The 17,572-nt window shown below is 46.1% G+C and overlaps 1 protein-coding gene across 1 annotated transcript in view; it reads right to left on the reverse strand.

The window, feature by feature from the left end:
* Adamts9 (ADAM metallopeptidase with thrombospondin type 1 motif 9) overlaps positions 1-17,572 on the reverse strand; it is a 168,257-nt gene that overhangs the window by 14,259 nt on the left and 136,426 nt on the right. The window contains exons 32-38 of the mRNA XM_005364905.3: positions 12,249-12,443; positions 11,162-11,294; positions 10,547-10,641; positions 10,345-10,439; positions 10,119-10,252; positions 7,585-7,676; positions 940-1,044 (exon numbers count right to left, since the gene is read on the reverse strand). Of these exons, the coding sequence (XP_005364962.1) occupies positions 940-1,044; positions 7,585-7,676; positions 10,119-10,252; positions 10,345-10,439; positions 10,547-10,641; positions 11,162-11,294; positions 12,249-12,443 (849 nt within the window). The remainder of the gene's footprint in view (positions 1-939; positions 1,045-7,584; positions 7,677-10,118; positions 10,253-10,344; positions 10,440-10,546; positions 10,642-11,161; positions 11,295-12,248; positions 12,444-17,572) is intronic.

Here is a 17,572-nt window from a genome sequence, read left to right on the forward strand (position 1 = left end):
TCTAACCAGGCTCTAACCAGGCTCTAACTGCAGCTCTAACCAGGCTCTAACTGCAGCTCTAACCAGGCTCTGCGCCTCACCTGGCCGCATTATTCTGGACTCAGGTTTGTTTTCTTCACCTGCTTCCTTTTCTTATCCACTCAACTCAGGCAACTGAGCAGGAGTGGGGAACCGTCCTCTGTCTCCAGGGGACTCTCGCTTGGTGGAAGGGCTGTAAGGGATGGGGGAGTTTCTGCCCTTCTATCTCTTAGAATCACCATGGAGACAGAGACCCAGAGGTTCAGATTCCTTAACCCAGTCAGAGGGACCAGACGGTACCTTTAAACTTCCCCGATGGCTCCACTGCACACAGGATGGGGGATTTCCTGGCTGTGCTGTGCTTGTCAATCACTTGGGGCTCATTCAGCTACAGAACTGGGCCCAGCAGACCAGAGTCCCAGGGCCTGCATTCCAACATGCTCTGTGATGCTGACAGGCCACGTGCACTGGGTGAAGGGTGGCCCCAAAGTGGATTATCATAGAAGCCAGGTGTATCCCCAGACACGATCACCCCATAACCTCTTCCTGTTGGGAGCACAATTGCTTTTGAGTGGAACAAAGCAAAACATCATTTTCCTAGGTTCACACAGGTGAGGGATCACGCCTTGGAGTAGTAAAGATGTTTGAGCGGTGTGTATTCTAGAGCCCCCTGCCTCTTGTTTGATTAGGTAGTCCTCCCAGGTGCCTGGCCAGCTTTGCATTTACTAGGTGGGAAAAGTTCCAACCAGGCGCAATGAGACTCCCCTGGGTCCCTATTTACATTCTAAATTTTCTCTCTGGGGGGAAGAAAAGGTTTGAAGAGTGGGAAAAGACACTGGTTCCTACAACACACAGCCACCATATCGTAAAATGAAAGCGAGGGCCATCCCCCAGCCCCCAAGCAATATGTAGCCGCCTTACCGGAGACTTCTTGATGTCCGAAACGGCATAATTCCCTTGGGACGTCCATCTGGCAGACTCGGTTAAAGACAGGCCGGTCCCATAAAGGTTGATGCTGAAGCGTCCCTGGAACACATGGCCAGCACAGAAGACTTTCAGCCCAGGAGAGGTACCAAAGGAAACAGAGCTTTAAAGATGACACATTTCAAGGCACTTCGGTAAGGAGAAGGGTGTTAACTAATTTTGATGGCCACTCATTGTTGGAGGTATCTTGTTCCGTTATCTGAGCCACACACTTTACATTCATGATTTCTAGGTAGAGATTCTGTTTGCAGATCGTGAAACCCAGGGCTGCAGGTGATTAATTCCTTCCAGTACACAGTAAGCGCCCAGGTCATCATCTCTTACTGACTTCTAAATCCTCCCTCACAGCGTCCTCCACTCGGCCTCTGTAGCACAGCAACCCTCCCTGATGTTGCTCACAATTATCAGATTCCTTCACGACCAAAATGCCACAGTGTAATTTTTCTAACAAGATCTAGCTGCCAAAGTTTCCTGGGCTTCCAGTTCCCTGGGGCGAAGAGCAAGCACACTGTGTACCAAACACCGCTGGATGTGAGTTCAAAGCAGAGGCGCGTTCCCCATAGCAGCCAGAAGAGGGCGCGCTTGGCCTGCTGAAGAAGCTTCCATCCCCACCCTCGCTAGCCCTCCCCGCCCCTCCAGCCTTGCTCCGGGGACAGATTTCCCAAAGGCCCCCAGGGTGTGTGGTCTGGGCGTTTTGATATTTATCTCTAAGGAGCCTGTGCAAGTCTCGGTCTTTTCTTTCTTTTAAAACCATCTCCACCACTGGTGATTTCCGAGCTGAGAATGTTCTATTTGAACATGTACACGCTCTCAGAATTACTTTCTCCCCCAAACTGAGAACCCACAGCTTTGTCAAAAGTTAAATCAAAGAGAGGATGGGAGGGGCCACTCACAACCAAACCCTGGTATAAAAGAGTTAATTCCTTCAGCAGTTTTTAGATCCAAGGGAGATAGCCTAGCCTCTCAAGACCTCTGCTGGTTCAGGTAAGGCTCACACCTTCCTCATTCGCTGTAGTGAGGAATACATTAATCAGCCACACATAAACTGGGCATGGTGGCCCCTGCCTGCGATCCCAATGCTCAGGAGACCAAGACAGGGGGATGGCAGTCAGATCTAGGCCATCATCTGCCTGAAAGCAAAAATGAAACTCTAGGCTAAGTAAATAAACAAACAAATAAATAATAAAATCCTATGCGGTTGATATTTAGCAGAAATACTGGTATCTATAATCAAAATTTGATTTTGATTTCTACATTTTCTAATTGTTTCATCATAGATTGTTGTTTTCAATGAATAATGACTGTTATTTAGGGGAGGGGTTCAGTATTACTTGTCTGTTTATACCAGTGACCGGCAGGGATCTGACTGACACTTGATCGATTTCCCAGCAGACAGCACATCCTAAGTGTGTGACTGAAAACTCCTGGACGAGGTGTGGCTCTGGGTTTTTCTTCCCACTAGCTCCTTAAATAGGTACAACTAAGACGTGCAAACCCTGCTGGAGCTGAGGTGTAGGCACATGACATGGGAAAGAGGGTTTCTGTCCATGGGGTGACTGGCCAGTGGTCACAGTGGGGGTGAAACGTCTTCAGAGGAAATGTGGCAACATCTATAGACAGTCTGGGGCATCCCAGATGGTGGCAGGGGAGGAGGATGTGTGGCAGGTGGACATCAAAGACTCCACAGGATTGCCTGTAACAGGACAGCCCTGGTCTCCCACAGAGCGCTGCCCAGGCCTGGTCCACAAGATCCAATGTGCTGAGAGTGAGAAAACTTGGGGGGTAAAGATGGAATCGTTCCACAGCACCCCCTCCTGCATCTGCTCCAGTAGACTGTAAGCAAGGGACTAACTGCCCCGGCCCACCCATCAAAGGGGTTATGAGATGAACCCGTGCTCCCCACATTGCACCTAGCTCCTTCCCTGGCAGATAGTAGAAGATGCTACTAGATATTTTTAACAACTACACTCTGTAGGTGTTAGAAGTCCTTCACTGAGTGGCCTCAGCCTAGGTGTTTGTGAATATGCCTTTCACACCAGCTCCCACACACAGCTTTCTGTTTCTGGTCTGTTTGTTTTGTTTTCATTCCTAATCTTAAAAAATTAAACAGCAGCAACAAAGGAAAAAAAAAACAGAACACTTTGGAGAGAAAGTCTCCTTGTGTGGCCCAGGCTGCCTGGAACCTAGTGCCATCCTGCTTTGGCCTCCAGAGTGTCGAGGAGTGCTGGTGTGTAGACTGCCATGCCCAGATCCCCCTGGTCACTACCCCATGGTCGTAGCTACTCAGAGGGGCAGAACCCACCAGACATCGTGTATCACATCACACAGTTACCCCGGGCTGCTGTCTTCCCCCTCCCACCTACCCTCCCCCACCCCCATTCCCTCTGTCTTGCTGCATGCCTAAAAAATTCAATACCTGGCCTGCTTGGGCACTGCCCTTCTCAGAGGTAGATGAAGCCAGCCTAGCTCCTGTTCTCACAGTGCCCCTAACATTCTGGGCTTTCTGTGACTGAGCATGCTCCCTGTCATCTTTTTAGGTCCATACTCTCAGCAGGGGGACACATTTGAAGGCAACAGCAGGTTGTTTTCCTCATTCTCTGGAATTTTCTGGTTGAATGGCTTGCATTTTCCCATAAACGTTCTAGCTGACTGGCACTCTAAAAATTAAGTACCCTGGAGAAGAAGAGATCTCATGGTCTCTCCTTCTCTGTTGTAGGATGTAGGTCCTGTCTCTGGCATCTTACGCTAAAAAGCCTAAGACTTGTAACTACTGACTCTTGATTTAGGAGGGAGAGAAACAAAGAGTTGTACAGAGGCTAGCTGATCTCTAGAGGTCTGCAGAAGAAGTACTCAGACCAAGAGGGACCCTATCCTTGTCCTGCAGGAGTAGATGTGGCTGGACTCGGCCTGGAAACAGGGTGAGAAAGAGAGGAATTCAGATGACTTGAAATCAAATCCAGCCTGTCCGGAGACATCTGTGTGTGTGCTGTGGCAATGTTAGAATTTCATCCCAAGGGGATGGAAGGCTGAGACTCCGTGCTAATGTCTCAAGAATGTTCAGCACAATGCCTGAAATACAGAAAATGCTCCATAAAGGTGAGTGATTGATTTCAGTGTCAGAGGAAACAATACTGAGTTTATCTTGATCAGGACAAAAGAAAATCATATCCTAGCCATCTGTTGAGGTGATGGTTAGGAAATTGACTTGTACTGAAAAACAGGTTTTAAAGCAAAGACAAAAGGTGAAGAGGAAGGAAGAGAGGCTCAAACGGAGTATCCTTCAGTATCCTTCAGCATCCTTCAGTATCCTGCTTTGATTTCAGTGCAAACATGAGGTTGCAGACTGCACCTAGTCAGGCTGCCTATAAACCTTTCCATGGAATATCAAATTGAAAAAAAAAAAACAACCAGAAAAACTCAGGTTTTCACTAAAGTACAGCCAGTGCTCAAAGAACTTTTAAGGAGCCCTGAAGGGACCCAGTAGAACTGGCTGATGCAAAACAGCAATCCTCTCCCTGGCAGAGAGTTTTCTTACTTAACAATAGCTTCCTGCTTCTTACTAGAGTTCAATCAATGAGCTCATGGCTCTGAGTTATTAAAATAAATAAAAAACAAATTGCCCTTCATTTACTGAAGAGTTAACTTCTCAAAGGATATGCACTTAGAAAGGAGAAAATCCTGAGGCAGTTGAAAAGGGCAGGGCAGGGTCAGCCTCTTAGCTACTGAGATGCAAGCCACGCTGACGGGATGCCTGGAGTCATCCACTCTCTAAAGAAACTGCACTGCAAACGTTTAGAACTCCTTGGTGATGGAGGAAAGTCCCCTTTAACCGTTGGGTCCTTTGCTGCTTTTCTCTCTGCTACAGGTGCCCCTGCGGTGCCTCTAAAATGCCTCCTGATGCTGTCCTAGAGCTTGGGACTCATAAAACACTTTGAGGACACTGTTTCCTTAGAAGAAAGTTCAGGTGAGTTGGGATGAATCTGTGGTTGGGGACAAATGTACCCACCCTCAGAGGTAAGATCTGGGACTCGGAGTGCATCTTTCAATCCCAGTGCCCAGACTTCTGAGCGCTCACAAGTGGGCAGTTCCCAGTGCAGTCTAAGGGCAGCTTTGCAAAGACCTCACAGGAAACAGTGAGCTTTGTGCTCCTGTCCGGAAGACAGGTCTTCATGTTTGTCCTACACCCCAAGTGCTGAAGCTTCTTGCAAAAGCTACTGGCCATTTTGAAACTTAGTCCAGGCTGATTAACACTTGAAAATGAAGCATTTCCCCCAAAGGCTATGACTGTAGAATGGGTAGGAAGAGGTGAAGACGCTTAGCTTGCATTTCTGGTACGAACTCTACAAATTCCATCCATCTGAAGTGGAGCTAACAGATGGAATCAGGGCCTCCAGAGCCCCAAGCCTCAGGCGAAGGGGACTTTTAGAATATATCATGGTTGATTGTGAGTTTCCGATAACAAAGATGTGGCCTGGCTCAGAGCAAATGTAGAAGCAGTGGCGGCTCAGTTGCTGCTCTAGAGGCCTGGCATTGTCGGGGCCAGAGGATGCCTGTGTGTGCCTCACGAATCCCAAGACCTCCGATCCAATATTTATTTATTTAAAATCATAAAACACCCCACGATACTTGAAAAAGAAATCCCCTTCTAGACCGTTTCTCTACCAATACACATTTTTAAAAGTGCAGGGGAGAGGGAATGATGTAAACACAGTACTCATGAAATACTCAAAATATTAATTTAAGAGAAAACGGGCTGGTGGTGTCGTTCAGCTGTGCAGCAGGCGTTTAGCATGCAAGAGGCCTTGGGTTTAATTCCAAGTACTACAACACACACTACTACACACACCACAAACATACAACACACACATACACACACCACACATCATACACCCCCACACCACAAATGTACCCCACATATATACACACACATACCACACATATACACTCCACACACCCTACAAATATACTGCACATACATATACACACACCACAAACACACCCCACATACATACACACACCACACACACACCACAAACACACCACACATACATACACACACCACACACACACCACAAACACACCACACATACATACACACACCACACATACACACCACACACATACACATTCTCCCACACCACAAATATACCCCACATACATATACACACACGCCACACACACCACAAGCATACCCACATACACACATACCACACACACAACACACATGCCACAAACACACCCCACATACATACACATATACCATATATACATACACACCACACAACAAACATAACCTACATACATACACACCACACACACACCACACACAACATACCCCACATACATATATACACACCACACATATATACCATACATATATACACACACAGCACACACATACATCACACACATCTCACATACATACATATACACCACCATTCCACAACACATATGTACACACCACACATGCCCACACATCACACACATACACCTATACACACCACGCACATATAATACACAACCACATACATACATATCACACATACCACACACATAACACACAATACCAAGCACACAACATACATACAACACACACAATACTACCCCACAAACATATCCCACATACACACACACACCACACATACACATACATACACACACCACACACACACGTACCACATACATGGCACACACCTAAACCACACACATACACAATACACACATAATGCACATATACACCCTGAAAAACAACCCAAAACACACAGATGGGGTCATGGTACATGCTATAATTTTGACATTGGTCTCTCTTCAGTAACTCCATGTGTGTTTTTCTAGAGTTGTAATACTCAGAATTTATAAAGACAAACGGGTATGCTAAGACTCATTTATGGTCTTTTCCTCCTCCTCTTGTCTTGGTTTGTTTAGGTAGGTGCTGGGATTGGATCTGTGGTCTTGTGTATGAATGCTGGTTGCCAAGCTTACTTGTGACCCATTTTGTGGCCCATGTAGACTTTCAACTTCCACACCTCCTGCCTTATCCTCCCAAAGATCTGAGACCTCAGGCCTGCACCACCAGGCTTGGCTCTATATTGATTTTTTTTTTTGAGTCAATTCTGTGTGTTTTTTCCCATTTAGTGACAGACTGCTGGTGAGTGCTTAAATCAGTCATGGGGAGAATATTTATACCATAGAAACTGGAAACTGCTACAAAGCATGAATTTTATGGAAAGTCTATCAGTGAGCATTAACCAGCATTCTACTGACTGCAGTATTCATTTATTGAGCCATAATTTATCGGGCCAAGTCTTTGCCACCCTACGTCTGATTTGCTCATAAGTCTTGACCATGATACCCGATGCATCTTGCTGGATGCAGAAGTCATGCCTGTAGCTGTGACCATTTCTTAAAAATCAAAGTCCTGGGTTAGACTCCAAACACATTTGGGAGGCCCTTGGCGCACTGCGGCCTGACCGCCCCATGATCAGCTACACAGGTTCTGGCTATAGGAACGCATGGACAGAACGGCCTCTGATGCAGGGCGAGCAGACAGTTCCCGGGAAGGGGGAAGGCTTGCGGACATACCTGTGGGCATTTGGCAGCACTGTAGCAGTCCCCAGCAGTGGCAAAAGGGACAGGATGCCCTTCGCTTGTCCTTGCAAACTCTAAGTCAGTGGCTGTGGGGGTTGGGGGAAGGGTTAAAGAAAGTGAAAGAAAGGCAGGGGAGAGAAATAATGAGGGGACAGGACAGCAATAAGGATATGGGAGACAGAGAAAGAAGGAAGAGGAGGAGGAGGAAGAAGGGGAGGAAGGGATGGGAGAGAAGAAAAAACTCAAATCATTAGTGAGCCAATGGATCCAGATGTGTGCTGGTGTTTTCCCCATCACACTTGTGGTTCTGAGAGTTCCTTTCCCTGGGATTCATCAGCACTGACTGTCTGTCTCCACAGAGCATAGGAGCCAAAAAGAGGTTTAACGTGACCTTAGAATTGATTCCTGCATAAGTAGGAATCACTTATGTGCAGTAATTGAGCCCGGGCGAACCTCCTGTTACCCTGCATCCCGGGCTTAAGGACAGGGCAAGCAGCCAGGAAGGTATTCTCAGCCCCTTAGGGGCCGTCCCCAAGTTTCCTCTGTCCTCCAGTGGCCTAGGCCCTATTATTTCCAGAACGGAGGACAATTAGAACACACAGCTTGTGATGACTCAGGGCAATTTCTTGAGTCCGGGGATAGCATCTAGTTTAAAAGTGGGGGAAAGCCACCAGAAACTCTTGAGCCGCAGTTGTTTCTTAACCCTGCCGCCGCTCCTCTAAGCTCTGCAATCGCACGGGAGGCTACACGACAAGCCACAGAGGGGCCGCAGAGGGTGGCAGTGGGTCTTGTTGGTTTGTGGTTGAATCTCTCTGCCCTTCCAGGAACTGCTGCAGGCCCGGCACTTTCAACAGCAAACTCTGCTGTTGCGGGAAGGAAATCTGAGACTCCCATTTTGAAGGAAAGTCATCCTTGGTCACTTCAATAGCTCCTCACTGGGGTCTTTTCTTCTTAAAGTTTTCATTAGCATATATTAATTACAGTAATAGTGGGTTAGGGCACCTCCTAACCCATACATGTATGCACACACCTTATCTGTCTATCTCTCCGTCTATCTATCTATCTATCTATCTATCTATCTATCTATCTATCTATCACCTATCTATCTATCTATCTATCTATCACCTATCTATCTATCTATCTATCTATCTATCACCTATCTATCTATCTATCTATCTATCTATCTATCTATCTATCTCTCCGTCTATCTATCTATCTATCTATCTATCACCTATCTATCTATCTATCTATCTATCTATCTATCTATCTATCTACCTCTCCGTCTATCTATCTATCTATCTATCTAGCTATCTATCTAGCTATCTATCTATCTATCTATCACCTATCTATCTATCTATCTATCTATCTATCTATCATCTACCTATCTTCTGACCATATTCACCCAATGCCTCCTCTTGTCCCCCTCCCAGGCCCACTCAACTCCTTCCTCTTCCCAAGTACTTTACCTACTTTTGTACCTTTGGTGCTTCTTTTGTGTGTATGACCCGTTACGTTTCATCACTTACAGGAATATGGGTGAGGGGTTACTTCCATGGCTACACCTCTAAAGAAATCATGTCTCCCTTCCCTAACAACTTAACTGCCTTTAGTTCCTGAGTGGAGTAGGATTTAAAGGCAATGGTTTCTCAGGGGTTAAGGCTGTGAACCCCACCCCGCCTTGATGATCTCAAGTTGGGGCATTTTTTTTCTCAACTAAGAAACCATAGAGCCCCTGCATCTATCCCTACTCTGTACAGCTGATGGCAAATAAAAACTCTCAGGACAAATCATGCCCAGTCGAGCTCAAGAAGAAGCCAGGGTATGCAATGTTATGTGTACAATGTTAATAAGAAAAAATTTAATTCTTCATTATTTCTGTTATTCCTATAGTCAAGAGAGCGTGTTTAGGTATTTTAGCTGTCTTTAGCAGCTCTAATGATTAATGTGCCTGGTAGAACCAGAGTCCCGGCCAGCGTATGAAATCAGGCTATGGGCAGACTTGTTAGGAAAGGTAATTCTGGAGCCATTTTTCTTCTATAAATCAACAATCAGACAAAATGAGTTTTCTGCCTATGTGTGTATGTGTTCTGTGCTGGGGAGAGCCATCTGGTGGGGGATGTGTCTTACACATGACTTTGCTACTGTTTCCTAGCTGCTGTTTCTTCTCTAGAAGCTTCTTTCTGCTCTACTGTTTTCCCTGTGTAGACACCCAGTGTCTAACCCCGTCACATCCTTAAGGTCCTGTCCCAAGGCCACGCCCACTGTGATGTTGCACTGAGGCCCAGTGTGCATCGGTGAGACTTCCATGGCAAATATTTACCTCTTTTCTTCCCTCATTTAATAGAAACCAGAGACCTGGCCTATGCCAGTCACACTCCAGACACTGAAACTCAGCACAGAACACAAAGGGCAAAGCCTTGACCTGTGGAGCGTAGGGCAGGGTTGTCACCACCAGACTGTGACTTCCCTTCTCTATCTCCCCACTCCCGGGACCCGAGCACTTCCGGCGGGTGCTTCCCTGAACTCACTTATGATCTGCATGCTGGTCAGGTCGATTCGGATTTTCTGGAAAGTGGAGAAGCCAGCAGCTGTGTAATCCCTGCGGCAATGGCAGTCATCTCGTCGGCTCCCATTATAGGGACATTCTGTTGGGTTGTGCAACCTAAGCAACAGAGATAGCATTGCAGTAGGAACGGGCAAGTTTTCTCTAGGGCCCCTGGGGCAGCTAGGCTCTTCTGGGACTGAGTCTCCTACCTGTGCCCGTAAACTTCGGAGAAATTCTCTGAGTCACCGTGGGCCAGGGTCACATACTCCTTGGGATAGTCGGAGTGCATGCCTGCACAGAATACCTACAACACACACGAGGAAGACTCCAGCAGAGGCACTCAGGAAGGGCGACGAGAGCAGAGATGGCCGTGAAAACAGTCTGCAAACAACGACTGCTTTCGGCACTCACCTTTAGGGGTTTCCCTCTGACGATCAGGAAATATTCGCCATCTACACTGGCACTGTTGAGTCTTTTCACCTCCTTGCAGTTCTGGGGTAACTCGCCTAGGAAACACAAATCCGAAAAATGGTGCAATTATCTCCTATGTTCACAGTCTACCAACAGAACACGTCACACTGTCTGCACGAACCAGCCAAGAGTTAGATTAAAAAGAAAGAGGGAGGCTGGTGGGGAGAAGAGAGACTAGGAGAGGGAGATGGTTCAGTCAGTAGAGAGCTTGCCAGGCAAACATGAAGACTTGAGGCTGATGTCCTGGAACTCACACACGGCTGGCTGTGACTAGGCACTGTGGAGTCTCAGAGCCGGGGAGGCGGAGAGAGAGGGACGACAAAGGTCCACAGGAACTCTAGACTGAGACCACTTTGTCTCAACAGAAAGGTAGAGGCGACTAAGGAAAAGCACTTGAGATCGATCTCTGGCCCCCAAAAATGTGAGCACAAAAGTGCAGTCCCCATGAGCGCACCGCACAAGCACAGAAAATTACTACACTTCTAAAGAAGACAGACAAACAGAGATGCTTCGCTCTCCGTGCCGGACAAAGAGGACTTCAGTCGAGCGACTTACAGTTATAAATGTTGTGACAGGCTTTTCGCTCTTCTGGCTTTAGGTCGGAGGGACACAGGTTGCTGGGTTGATCCTCGTTGGTTAAACACTGCACAGATCTATGCATGACTCCTACGCCACAGGACACCGAGCACTGGAAGGCAAAGCAGAGTCAGTGGGTGGCTCTTGAACCAGGGAGGTGTAAGCATCATGACACAAAGCTTGGAGCCTTGGGGTTGTGTGACAAACAGCTGGCATTTATTGATTTCTTACCATGACTAGCTTAGCTGCTGTTATGCTTCATATATACTTACTTGATTATATATATATACTATATATGAATACATGTATATGAATATATATATATACTATATATGAATAAAACACATTTCTATATAAAACATTTATATATGTGTGTCACTGTATGTAGTGATCCACACACTCTCCCCATTTAAACTGCATAAATAACCTTCTGGGATAGCATGGACATTACTTGTTTTTACAGATGGAAGATCTGGATTCAGATGTCAAGGAATTTGCTCAAGGTCATAGTGGAGTTGAGATGCAAGTCCTAATGACTTCCATCACGTCACACACCTTTCGCCTGAGAGCTTGGGAGCCCAAAGCCAGAAGACTGTGATAATGATTTTTCCAAACAGACTCTAGTTAGAATATTCTGTTTTGTGTCCCAAGTAAACAAAGCTCTCCCAGCACGGGCAGACTGGAGTGTTGAATCCTCCACAATGGAAGCAGTCAAAACACGCCCTGCGTCACTCTTAGGAGAGGCCAGATTCTAAAGGCTGGTTGGAAAAAATGTGTAGTTAAGATATAGGAAAAACAGCAAAAGGTAACATAAAATCCACCACAAAAATCTAAATGCCTTTTATAGGTTGAATCAGCTTCATAGGTATCCATTTTCCAAATGAAGAAACTGAGGCACAAAACTTGACAACTTGCATTTTCCTGGGACGAAGCAAGCCGACCCATCAGCTGCTTAGAGTTAGCTAAGCCCGTTCTCCACCCATCAGCCTTAGCAAGTTGCTGGTAGGCAGGAGGGGTTCAGAGAAAGCTTGTGATTTCAGAGTTCACAACCCAGCCCCCTACTTACACTGCCCCAGTTACCAACTCTCCAGGAGGCTGAGACAGGACAGTCCCTCAGGTAGCAGGGATGGACACTTGGTGGCTGTGTGCCTGGGCAGTTCACCGTGGTTTGGTAGCTGTATTCATAATTTTCCTTGCCGGTATAGATCTCACTGCAGGAGACCAGCCTTTGCCTGTAGCCCTTTCCACAGGTCACTGAGCACTGAGAAGAGAGGGGATCAAGAGAGGATGTTCCAGACTTTTCCTGTGGCAACCCCAATAAGCCCCCACCCTCCATATCAAGTTTGCCCTCCCGTGGGAGCTGCAGAATGTTCTCTCTTATTTATCGGTTGAAACCTTCATCTCAGGCCACAGCAGGTTCTGTCAGACACTCCCCAAACTGAGGCTTCTCCAGGCAGGGACCTCAAAACCCTTCTTTCTCTGGGGCTCCCAGAGAAGGATATGGATACCCACATGCCATCAAACTCACCCTTTCTATGCTTCTAAGACCGTGCCAGAAACTCAACAGCATGTAGAGAGGAAAGGGGGCTTGCAGCCGACTTGTGAGCCACATTCTGAGAGTGCAGTGTAGACCGTTTTCAGGAGACCTTAGAACCCACCCCCCATCCAGTCTCCTAATCCCCATGATGCTCTGCTTGTGCACATCTGCCTTTCCCCAGTTTCCTTCTCTCTTCTCTCCTTCGCTATGTGTTTTGGACACCAAGTCACCTTCCTGCTTTCTTTTCTTTCTAAATCATGGCGTCATGATTCTTTTATTGTAGGTTTATGGCAGAAGACACAGCAATGACAAAATGAAAATGATAGACCAATAGCCCAGATGAAAACAAACACAAAGATTAATAAAACACCTGCAAGCTAAGTTCCTGAACATATCAAAAGTATCACTTATTGTGATCAAGTCAGCTCCTTCCCAGAGATGCAGAGATGGTTTAACATATGTAAATCCACAAATGCAATATATCATTTAAACGCACTCAAAGACGGAAACTATGTGACCTTCTCAGTAGATGCAGAAAAAGCCATTGACATCAATCCAATGTTCTTTCATGATAAAAGCCACAAAGAGTCTGTGAGTTGAGGGAAGGCACTCTAACGCAATGAAAGCTGTACAGAGCAATCCTATAGCCAAGCACACTCAGCAGGGGACCTCAAAGCATTTCCTCCAAGATCAGGAACAAGAGGTTGTCCAGTCTCTACGCTCAGTAGAATGCTTGAAGTCTGAGTGATAGTGACAAGATAAAAGACAGATAAGTAGGAAAAAAAGAAGTAAAAACCATCCCTATTTGCAGGTAATATGATTCTACATAAAATCTCTACGGACTCTGCCAGAAAACTCTTGCAGCTGATAAACACACCTAGCAAAATGGCAGGAAACAAGATTAACATATAAAAAGCTGTAGCTTTCCTGTATACCAATGACAAGCATGAAAAAAAAAATCAGGAAAACAATCTCATCTACAACAGCCTCGAAAAATCCAACCAACTCGGAAAGAAGCCAAAACAAGGCAGCAACAGCTCTCCACAACAGAACTCCACAGAACCAAGGCAGCCCGAGAAGATGCGGAAACCTCTTATGGATTGGGTTAATATTGAAAAAACAGTCATCCTACTAAAAGCAATCTACAGATTCAGGGCAGTGCCCACCCAAATTCCAATGTCATTCCTCAAAGAAATAAAAATAAAAATTCATATGGAAGCACCAACGAGCCAAAGCAACCCTTAGTAAAAAGAATAACGCTGGAGGTATCATCATGCCTGACTTCAAGTTATGCTGCAGAGCTACTGTAATAGAACCAACATTGTACTGGCATACAAAAACAGATATACCTAGGACAATGAAATAGAAGAGAACAGTGCTTCTCAACTTTCTTAATGCTGTGACCCGCTAATACAGCTCCTCATGTTGTGGTGATCCCCAATCATAAAATCATTTTCATTGCTTCCTCATAACTGTAATTTTGCTACTGTTATGAATTGCAATGTAAATATCTGATATGCAGGATATAGATAATGTGACCCCAAGGGGTCTCGACCCACAGGTTGAGAACTACATATAAGCCGCACAGCTACAGCCACTAGGTCTTTGATAATGATGCCCGAGAGCAGGAGAGCTGACCACTCACTGCTCCCTCCCTATGCCCCTACAGCAATCAGGAGAGAGGGCCCTGCACCTTGCCTGGGCCTGGTGCTGTGAGTGTGGGGGACCCAGAACTGAGACCAGAAGGACTGGCCTCACTCCTTGCTGTAGGATGCACGGGGCGAGCTAGCCTGGGTAGTGATGATGAGGGAGAGCTGGCAGGCTCTAGCCAGGCCCAGAACCAGGGCCACCGAATCTATGTACCGTTGGAGCATGTGAAGGGGATGAACCTACGGAGCGGGAGCTCTGTGACACGGGACAGCAGAAGGAGATCCAAGAGGAGCTCCAGGAAAAGCCCATAATTGGTACTATAGCAAAAACTAGTGGCCTCTATTCAGACCAATGGCTGCAGGCAATGAACACTTGCACGTAAAGACGAATGGACTAAAGGGGAAACTGACTCAATGCCACGCGACAGCTTCCACAACAGATGACGGATTCCATGGCAGGCGTTTTTGGCTTGTTTGTTTTTATTTGATTTCTTTGTTTTGTTTTTACTTTTTCTTTTAAATTTGGTTCTGAATTGTGGGGGAGTTTGCAAGAGCAGGGAGCAGATACGGGGGAGGGACCCGGAGCTCAGCAGGATTGGAATTCATAATGTGAAATCCACAAAGAATCAATAAAAGTTAAAAAAAAAAAAAGACTCTGGATCTGAACAGAGACTTCTCAGAATAAAAATTCTTAATAGCTAATAAACATTTAAAGAAGTGTTCAATATCATTTTCCACCAGAGATAGGTATATTAAAAGTTTTTGAGGTCCTACCTTTACCTGTCAAAATTCTTACTGTAATGTAAACAATTAACAGCGAATGGCGGCGAGGGCAGAGAGAATGGAAACACCTTATTTACTGTGGGTGGGTGAGCTGATGCTGCTACTATGGCAATCAGTGTAGAAGTTTCCCATAATACTACCCCACGACCCAGATATGCTGCTCTGGAAACAGAGCCAGAGGACTCTGAATCCTTCCACCCAGACGCTTGCACACTCATGGTTATGGCTACTCTAGTCACAGTAGGGAGGAATGGAACCAGCTTAGATGTGCATCAACAGAAGGATGGATGACGAAGACGTGGTGCATGGGCTGGAGGGACGGCTTCCTGGTTAGAGTCACACACTGCTCTTGCAAACTGGCTCCAGAATTTGGGTCTCAGCACCAACATGCAGTGACTCACAACCATCTGGAACTCCAGCTTCAGGGGAATCTGACGCCCTCTTTTGGCCTCCTTGAGAACTACACTCAGGTGAACAGCCTCCCATGGACACATACATATATACATAATTAAAAATCAAGCCTTTAGGGGCTGGAGAGATGGCTCAGAGGTTAAGAGCATTGCCTGCTCTTCCAAAGGTCCTGAGTTCAATTCCCAGCAACCACATGGTGGCTCACAACCATCTGTAATGGGGTCTGGTGCCCTCTTCTGGCCTGCAGACATACACACAAACAGAATATTGTATACATATAAATAAATAAATATTTTTAAAAAAATCAAGCCTTTAAGAAATTAAAGGCCATATATGATGGCATTTAATCCAGCCATTAATAAACATGAAAATCTTAAATCTTCAGGAAAGTGGATGGAGTTGGAAAACTTTATATTAAGTGACAAATTAGATAAATATTGCATGTTGTCTTTCATAAGCAGGTCCTAGCTGCTGATTTGTACGTATGGATGTTTCTGTGAGCGTAAGTATGGAAGTCAGGAAACTAGAAAGGGACCATGGTGGAGGTTAGGAGTGGCCAGGGGAGGGCAGTAGAGTGCATGAAGACAGAAGGATAAAGACTGGGTGGGGTTGGAATGGTTTAAGTGGAGAGGGCGATCAGAGCGGGGAGATGAGCAATAGGGTCGCTGGGGGGGGGCAATGAAAACCAAGGATATATGGAAAAGGTGCAGGGAAACCTGACAATCTAACTAAAAAGAGAAACTAAGAATAAAATGTTTTCCAAAGTCTATCCAGAATAGGTGAAGAAAAATGACCCAATAAACTACAGATAACAAAACTGAAAAATCTCACCGATGAGGTAGCCTACCTCCCAGCGAGCCCCCAAATGATAGAGGCAATTGCTGCTGAGAGTGGTTGTCCACCATAACTAGATGGTAAGACCCTACTGACTAAAGATACCACACACTTTGACAGTAGGACCTAGAGAAACAGCTGGAAGCGCCCTCCCTAGTTTCACAGTGATGGACTGTGATCTACAGGTTGCTGCAGGGAGACCGGTCAACAACAGCTTTACTCAGGCACTGCCAGCGTGCCACTTGGGCACTGGTGGACACGATGTGCCCATCAGCTGGCTCTTAAATAATTATATTTATGTCCATTGTGTAGTGCTGCCATCAGCTCTGGTGAGAGAGGCTTCTTTCTGTGTAAGCAGCAGTTATTACCGAGACTCATAACTGGTCAGAGAGCAGAAAACAAGAGACTGTTGGGTGCTCGGCCATAAATGAGGCATCCTAATACCCCTTCCGTGGCTCAGGGAAGGTTGTAGAAGAGAGGGCAGACCAGAAGGAACATAAAAGCCAGATGATGAGATCCGTGGCAGGCTTGAATGCACAGGAGCTGTGATGGCCCGTAGTGGAGCCGTAACACAGTTGAGCCAGTCAACATCTGTCTATGGAGGGGAGGAGAAGAGCAGGGCCCCACCCCTTCTGAGGATCTGTACGAAATCAATGGTTTCTGGGAAAGAGGCATTTTCCTCCCAGTGGGGTAGCCCACCATATACTCCTACAAATAACTTCTCACCTATGCTCCTGTGAGCAACTCTAATGCAACTCCAACCACATATGCATGCACGCACGCACACACACACATACATACATACACATACACACACATACACACACACACATACACACACATACACATACACACACATATACATACACACACATAACATACACACACATACACACATACACACACCTACACACATACTCACACACATACACACACATACACACACATGCACACACATACACATATACACACACATACACACACATACACACACACATACACACACATACACACACACATACACACACACATACACACACACATACACACACACATACACACACATACACACACACATACACACACATACACACACACATACACACACACCCCATACACACATACACACACATATAGACACACATACACACACATACACACACACATACACACACA

The sequence above is a fragment of the Microtus ochrogaster genome, unplaced genomic scaffold (assembly GCF_000317375.1).
Source record: "Microtus ochrogaster isolate Prairie Vole_2 unplaced genomic scaffold, MicOch1.0 UNK1, whole genome shotgun sequence".
Taxonomy (NCBI): domain Eukaryota; kingdom Metazoa; phylum Chordata; class Mammalia; order Rodentia; family Cricetidae; genus Microtus; species Microtus ochrogaster.